The sequence below is a fragment of the Citrus clementina genome, unplaced genomic scaffold (assembly GCF_000493195.1).
Source record: "Citrus clementina cultivar Clemenules unplaced genomic scaffold, Citrus_clementina_v1.0 scaffold_7, whole genome shotgun sequence".
In the NCBI taxonomy this organism is placed as follows: Eukaryota; Viridiplantae; Streptophyta; class Magnoliopsida; order Sapindales; family Rutaceae; genus Citrus; species Citrus x clementina.
In genome coordinates, this window is record NW_006262075.1 from 17701528 (window position 1) to 17710372 (window position 8845).

Here is an 8845-nt window from a genome sequence, read left to right on the forward strand (position 1 = left end):
AAGTTGGTTAATAATTAAATTTTTTCGCAAATCTAAACTTTTATAGTTTTTTGGTCTACATAAATTGGTTAACGAATATAAGGAAAACGCTTAAACTAAGAGGTTGTTTGATAAATGTCTGAAGTCTGAAATTTTATAATTTCAGACATTTTTTAAAATATGTTTGTTTATTTTTTGTAACTTATGTCTAATTTTCAGACATTTACATCTGAATAAAAAAAGTAAACTTTTGTGACTTTTATCTAAATGGAAAAAATGTCTGAATGACAAGTAAATATTATATTCTAAAAATATCTCTATAAAATAACTTATTTCCTAAACTATAAAATCTAATCCTTTTTTGTTTTAATTTACCAAGACACAAATGTCAAATAACCAAGTTTAAGATATTTTTTTATTGTAAAAATAAACAAGATGCCACTTATATTCAGATATTTAAAAAAGAAAAACAAACATGTCATTTAGATTTTCGTAATCAGACCCATTCAAACTTTAGAAAAATTCAGATCTATTTAGATTTCAGACAAAAAAACAAATGCTACCTAAGAGAGGATTCTAATTCATGTAAATACAATTTTTTATTTGATAATAACATTTATATTACATGCGAGGTTATAGATTAGATTATAATTTTTAATTACAGACCATATAATTTACTACTATGCCAAATATCAGAATCATATGCCAGATTTTTTACAATATGTTAGATTATATGACAAATTCTTCGGGATTTAAACTTTTACTATATGTCAGATTATAAAACGGACTCTTAGGATTTAGATCTTTTACTCTATTTAGATTATTTCACGGATCCTTCGGAATTCAGATTCTTTTACTCTATGTTAGGTTATATAACGGATTCTTTAGAATTTAACCTTTTTTTTTCCTTTTCATATTTAATACCCTCTAAACCACTACTTTTCTTCTTATAAATAATTCTAGAGGCTCTCTTGATCATTCACATTTTACACAAGAACTCATTTTCTAATTTGTAAAACTTCTTAAATATTCCTCTTTAGATAATATTTCACAAAAATCATGGTTGAAGTTGTTGAACGAGAAGGAGAAGATGAAGAAGAAGAGGAAACAAAAGTTATAAAAAAATTAAGTTTGATAATATCGAATTAGCGATTTACCAGAAATAGGAAGGTAAGATACAAGGATTTTCAAATTTCATAATGCAAACTTTTTGGGCATGATATACATGAAGATGTTGCATCACGAGTCCTTCTTTACTTCAGATTTTCGCTTATTGTAATATCTAAATGGGAAATAATCTATAAACCACCAGTGATGAAGGTATGATTAAAAAAAAAGAAAGCTCAGATTTTGTTTTGTACTTTAAGTATTGCCCTATAACTCTCAATGATCTGCTCTCTTAACATAAAAAGAAAACTTTATAATGTCTTTTGATATTTGACATAAACAATAGTAAAATGTGTTTTAATTTCTTGCTTCATTATGCACAGTACATGCCATGAACATGAAGTCATGCACTGTCGCCATTTGTCTATTTTCATTATACTTTGATGCAACAGGGAGTTTATTAATAGAATTACAAGAAAATTTACATAATTATACATTTTGTAAACTCCATCTCACTGCAGCAAATTGGAGGATTGAACGTAACCTACGCTCAAATGGGACAACTTATGTTACGGTAAGTTGATTTACTTTATGTTTCGATCCCATTGATGAATTTATTCCTTGTTATTAAGTTAATTATTGGTGAAGCTTATTGTGAGATTAAAGATTTGGTTTCAAATAAGAGATTTTGTTAAATGGAAGTAGCATGTTTGAGAATATTTGTTGTCAGAATCAAGTGTTTGATGCAATGAACTAACTGCTCGATGAAACGTTTCAATGAGCTCCTCTACACCAAGCCCCCGTCAGCAGGGGTCCTTTGTGTATCAGCAGCATATGATTGGGCATGAAGACAGGTGAAGCTGTCCTATATGTGCAAAGGACATTTGATAACAGCCTTTAGAGCAAATTGAACATTGCCATTAGATCCATATATCTTATAGCTGTGTAGTACTTTGTATATGTTTTAATGAAATATTATGCTGTGCCGTTTTGCTATCCTTTGATATTGGGTGTAAATCAGTCGATTTTATTTACTATATGGAAAGCTATGATCTCTAGTCAATTTCATACAAACTTATTAATTTAACAAACTTGTGTTGTTACAATTTTACTTCACAGTCCTCTCTCTTTCCTCCATTCTCCATAAAACCCTCATAGAGATTCAACTTCTCTTCGTCTTTTTGTATTTCTCTTAATAAAAATAAAAATAGAAAATCAAAGACTATTATATGATCAACATGGCTCTCAAAAATGTGCTTCTTCTTTCGGTTTTGGCATGCCTCATGTCGTCATCATATCCATATGCAACCGCATCCAGGGAGCTTCCCCTCAAGCAGCACGAGGCTTGATGCCATCAACAAAAATGGCCTATTTGAAGGCTGGATCTCAGTTTTGCGGTTAATTCTTTCTCGAAATACATTGTTAATTTTTTTTTGTCGCTGGCAAGACTGATCGTGCCCCTGAATGTCGCATGCCGTACCATTTGCACCATTATGCATGAATGTTGGCCTTCCATGCCCACTTCACTGGGCCTCTCATCCGACAAAGCCAAATTAATACTAAAAAGCTGCTGCCATGCATCAACTAATCCTCCAGCTGCCTCTCCAGTTTCAAGTTAAAGGTTTCTTGTTTCGTGTTGTTTAGTTTCTGTTTTGTCTTCTGATATTCTCGCCTGTCTACATAAGTCTTGGAATTTCTCTCATATTTTGCTAACTCTATCAATAATGACCCTTATTTGAAATAAAAGTTAATTCATTGGTTAGTTGCACAAAGATTGCTGATTATTTTAACTTAAAACTATATTTGCTTATATTTTAGGGAGATTGCCAATTTCCCCCCTACAGTAACTAATATATACCATTTTCCCCCCTGCTGTTTTTATAATGGCCAAAAACCCTCCTTGATAGCATAAGTTTATAATATTACCCTTATTTTCAACTACTCTTTTATTTATATTTATTATAAATTAAATAAATGACATGAATAGAAACTAAATAAAAAATTTAAGCATTAAAAACAAGAAATATATGTTTTAATATGAGAAAAAAATTAATAACAAATTTTTTTTCTTTTACTTATTTTGTAAAAATTTTCTTATAATAAATATATAAGAAAGTTATTATAAAATGATAAAAAAATTATTATAAGAAAATTTGAATGACTAATAAAAATTTATTATAAGATAAATAATAAAATATTTTGCCTATACTTTTTACATTTAATTTTAAAATATTACAAAATGTTTATTATAAGAAAATGTTCACAAAATAAATAATTACAAGAAAAAATTTTATTATTAATTTTTTCTCATATCAAAACATATATTTCTTGTTTTTAATACTTAATTTTTTTATTTAGTTGCTATTCATGTAATTTATTTAATTTATAATAAATATAAATAAAAGAGTAATTAAAAATAAAGGTAATATTGTAAACTTATACTGTCATGAGGTTTTTTACCATTATAAAAATAACAGGAAGGTAAATGATATATGTTGATTACTGTAGGGGGAAAAGGGACAATCCCCCTATATTTTAATATAACGTGTGCATTTATGTGTGTATATATATAAGTATCTTAGCTGCCACATATTTCTTTTACAATCTAGTAGAACATAGCTGTAAGTACCATAAAGTTTGGTCACTTACACCAAGCCACGTGTCAATAAATACACTATAGATTTTGAGACTCTGGATGTGCCCAGTACAAATAGATAAAGAAGAGAAATATATTACTGCCAAATGCCAATATATTATTGAGGCAGCTAAATGGTAAGCGGATTTGCTGCAGTGGAAGACCTGGGTAGCTTGGCGCTGATAAAGAAGAAGAAAGCTTCAAGAGTTTGTGAATGCGGAAGAGAATAGGTTACAAGGTTAATTGGTTGCAGACTTACGGGTGGTGGGGTTTCGTCAAGGCCAAGTTTAGGTGGTACAATCTATTATTATTACCTATCACGATTTGCAGCTCACGCACTTCTCAGGTGATCATAATTCACGAGGAAAAGTGCTGGGAATTTTTTACTTCTCACGCTAGGGAAGCCTGATTTTAGGCCTTCTATGTACAGAAGAATTTCTCCTATTCTATATATGCATATTGAAAAGGATTACTTGCAAGGAAGGCTTCTAGGGAAAGCCTAATATGTTCTTCAAAAGATGACTGCAATGAAGTTGTCACATGTGAGTGTCTCATTAGTATGGATATTGTGACAGTGTTTCAAGGGCCAGAGAAATATTTGATGAGCTGTCTAAATCAGGGAAGGACATGAAAATTTCAACCCCTGAATGCGATGCTTGGGGCTTACTACATCAACGGTTTGCCAATGGAAACAGATTTGGAGACTTGCAGTTCTTCTCTGGCTATTTCACAATCTGCAAGTGCCAAAACTGATTCAAGCAGGTCACTGAGTACTGTAAAGACTGAGATTGAAGAAATAAAAAGACAACTTTACATTCTTCTGATTCCTTCCAATCAAGCCTTAGCTAAATTGAAAACAGAGTCCGTATGGCATGGGAATGTTTGACAGGCTGGCTCCTGAATATTTTGCTGTTGAGCTGATTTGTAGTTAATATCATTATCAAACAATGTCATTTCTAATTCCACTCCATCATACGAGAAATTGAACCTTCTATGAATTATGAGAATACAACCTCAATTAAATTAATACTCTATAAATTAGTATTTTAATTGAATAATAAATTTTGCTAGTCCCTAACTTAGGGTTAACTTACTAAATTATAGTTCGATTAATCAATAAATTTTTCTTGATCCCAAAGCTATTATGGTTCTAGTTATTTCTTATTTTCAAGTCTTTGGTCTCAATAGTCAATACCCACATTCTAACAAACGAAGTGGCAAAACAGCTCCGATTCTTCAACTAGATTCTGAATAATCACAGACTCACAGTTTGTTGCTTTTTATGATGTCCATGAGAATTCAATTTTTATGTCAGGTTACGGCATGAAACTGACTTAATAAATCACTTAATTTTAATAAAATGTAACCACTCAATTCCCATATGTAACATTAATGGAGGTAATTGTAACTGCTAATAATGTCACGAGTCATTAACAGCTGACAGAAGAAAAGTTCACTTATCTTAATTTGAAAGTTTTCTTGCACAAGAAACGAATTTCTGAATTTCAATCACAATACATGATTCTTCCTCGTGTAATTTATAAATGAACTGTATTTACCCACATGCACACGTAGTGACGTAGTTTAACTTAATTTGATTGCTTATGCAAATTTTGGGGTTTTGACCCAATAGTCTTGTCCGATTGATAATGTAATAACTTTTTGGGGGGATACTTTAGGGGCTCTTTACAAGCCTTTGGTTCTCTTGCTATTTCTTTCATTTGAATAACAAGCACATTTCCAACTATGAAACCAATTTTACTGTCATAAAGTTATTCTCAAAAGTAAAAATAAACCCTATTTGGATTTAATTAATTATTGAGGGTTCTTAAGTACAAAATTTGCAACCATCCATCAATTGCCATGTTATAAAACAGATTCAGAAAAGTTTATAAATGGAGATCGGAAAACATTATATATTATCAGTCTGTTTTTTAGCGTACGTCGTCAAAATAGACTTATTAGTCTATATCGTGTAATTCAGTCTCTTGATTTTGCATTACTACAATTCCATTCTGATTTTTAGTGTGAGCCATATTGTATTCTATATGAGCAGAATTTAACACGACATGAAACCAATTTAAACTAGATAATCATCTCCACACAAGAAACCATAGATCAAGAGGCAAGACTTCCATAAAAAAAACACGAAAAATAAAGCAAAGCTAGAACTAAAAAACCCTTTTATTTATTTAAAATTGCATTTACTAAATTAACACCATGGAAATAGAAGTGCCATTGATGCACCTTGTCTAAGTCAAAACCTTGGAAACCTGAGGCTGATATATCACCGCGGGGCCACCTGGAGAAGGAGCAGAAGATGCATCACAGTAGCCTCTCAATATGTTCCCTTCTTCGGCAGTGAATCCGAGGGAGGTGAGCATGGTAGGCCAGCAATTACGGGTGATGATATCAATAGCGCGGCAACAGTCAGGGCCAATATCAGCCTGGCCATTAAGGAAGAATATAATAATCTCATTTGAGCAGGATTTCAGCTCCATTAATGCGTTCCAGCACTCCGTTAGACTTCCGCTAGCTTCAAGTCTTGTTGCAAGATTGTAGCCTAGTTTCATATTGTTGTTGAGGTGATCATTCCTGCTAGTTGCATTTGCAATATTTGCCATAATCAGACAAGTGAGGGCCAAAATGAAAAACGCATGCTTTAGAGCCATTGCCATTTTTTGTTCTTTTGTGTTGTGTTTATGTTCATGTGGGATATCATATTTTTTGTTGCTATTTATAAATTAAGGTGAGGAAGAGGAGAAGACTGATTAAAAATGTTGATAAATTATTGCGTAATTTATGATCAAGAATAATTTTAATTAGAGAAGATAGTGGGTCTTTTGATAAATGGTTACAAATTGATTGTGTAATAATAGTCAAATTAATTATGAGATCTTAAGAGAAGATGAAAAGCCAAATTTGAAATCTCTATACAACTTCAATACATTGATGCTATTTATATACTAATTATTGGGAGATTTAGCTGTTGGGTTACCCTAGAGCTGTTGAAATCAGCTCATTTCAGATCATAATTCTACAATAAGTACATTTCAATGTGACTAAGAAGCTGTAGCATCGTCAGTTTTGCTCAATGACTAAAGATATATAGATGCTGAATTTAGAGCGCAAATGGTTTCTATCTCAGGTGCTATATAGTAGGAAGTCCCATTGAGTAACTTGACTTGCAAGCATGACAAAATGCTAGACAGAGACTTACTTATAAAGATATATATATTTTAATGCTTAAACAAGGCGGTCAGAGTCAATTTATGATGATGCGTAGAAGAATTTAAATGCAAGCTACTCTGAATTCAGATTGATGAACTTTTACATATTGAGTTTCATTTACAAAGTTGGCTGACTATAGAATAACATTGCTCCAACATACAAGACATTTATCAATTTTTAACTTTTTAATAGAACTTCTCTAAAGTAATAATAATAATAATAACTCAAGGTGTTTTTGTGTATTAGAGTTGGTTGAATTTCTCATGAAACAGCCCGTTTAGACGCAATTTCCTTTTGGAAAGATGTAATTGATGAATTGGTTCTGTTTATGATCTGTATCAGTACAAAATCCCATCATTTTCACCTCAAAACTTTTTGTTAGGCAATTGAACCGCGCGATCATAACGCTCATTAATCACATGAATCTTTACTTCGAAGTCATTTCTCCATTTTGATAATTAATATAGCGTATGTAATTGCACGCGACTATCATTTTTTTAAATTAATCACGTTATTTTTTTATTCCCATACGAAGGATTTCAACCAAGAGATATTATCAACTCTCTTAAAACAAAAATAACACATTGCGCACTTTAATTTAACTTGGAAGAAGATTAAAAGAAAAACTTTATTTAATTAAAAAAACTTTAGTTCTTTTTTTTGGGGGGGGGGGGGGGGTGGGATGCTGGGGAATCTCCGGTCAATTTGATACGACAACAAATAATTAAGACGCTCCTTCGATTTGAAGCTTAGGCGTTTCTTGACTATAATTGGCTTCTGTGGTTTCCGCTGCAGGCGGTGCCCATTTGCATCCCTATCCCCCGTGCTTACTATTGACGATTTGTCGTCTTATAAAAACTCTTAAAGCTACATGTCTGTTTTATTTTTGGTAAAAGGAGGTAAGGCATGTTGATAGGCTCGTTCTTTTACCAAAAAAAAAAAAAGAGGTAAGGCATGGAAAAAGCAACTGAATTGGAACCATTTTTCCAGTGATTGATTATTTGCTTATTCAAGAGGTTTTTGATTAGTATATTGCCTTTATGTTTACGAGAAATATGTTACTGCCAAATGCGAATATATTATTGAGGCAGCTAAATGGTAAGCAGATTCGCCGCGGTGGAAGACTTGGGTAGCTTGGCGCCGATAAAGAAGAAGAAAGCTTCAAGAGTTTATGAATGCAGTTACAAGGTTAATTGGTTGCAGACTTACGGGTGGTGGGGTTTCGTCAAGGTCAAGTTTAGGTGGTACAATCTATTATTACCTATCTCGATTTGCAGCTCATGCACTTCTCAGGTAATCATAATTCACAAGGAAAAGTGCTGGCCATTTCCTACTTCTCACGCTAGGGAAGCCTGATTTTAGACCTTCTATGTACAGAAGAATTTCTCCTATTCTATATATGCATATTGAAAAGGATTACTTGCAAGGAAGGCTTCTAGGGAAAGCCTAATATGTTCTTCAAAAGATGACTGCAATGAAGTTGTCACATGTGAGTGTCTCATTAGTATGGATATTGTGACAGTGTTTCAAGGGCCAGAGAAATATTTGATGAGCTGTCTAAATCAGGGAAGGACATGAAAGTTTCAACCCCTGAATGCGATGCTTGAGGCTTACTACATCAACGGTTTGCCAATGGAAGCAGATTTGGAGACTTGCAGTTCTTCTCTGGCTATTTCACAATCTGCAAGTGCCAAAACTGATTCGAGCAGGTCGCTGACTACTGCAAAGACTGAAATTGAAGAAATAAAAAGACTTAATTTTACATTCTTCTGATTCCTTCATATCAAGCCTTGCTAGATTCAAAACAGAGTCCGTATGGCATGGGGATGGTTGACAGGCTGGCTCCTGAATATTTTGCTGTTCAGCTGATTTGTAGTTAATATCACATTATCA

The 8845-nt window shown here is 32.5% G+C and overlaps 1 protein-coding gene across 1 annotated transcript; it reads right to left on the reverse strand.

Annotated features, from left to right (window-relative positions):
* Positions 1-5938: 5938 nt before the first annotated feature.
* Positions 5939-6407, reverse strand: LOC112096849 (egg cell-secreted protein 1.4-like). The gene has a single exon (XM_024180986.1). It carries the CDS (start codon positions 6397-6399, stop codon positions 5974-5976), a length of 426 nt encoding a protein of 141 aa, XP_024036754.1. The 5' UTR covers positions 6400-6407; the 3' UTR covers positions 5939-5973.
* Positions 6408-8845: the final 2438 nt, after the last annotated feature.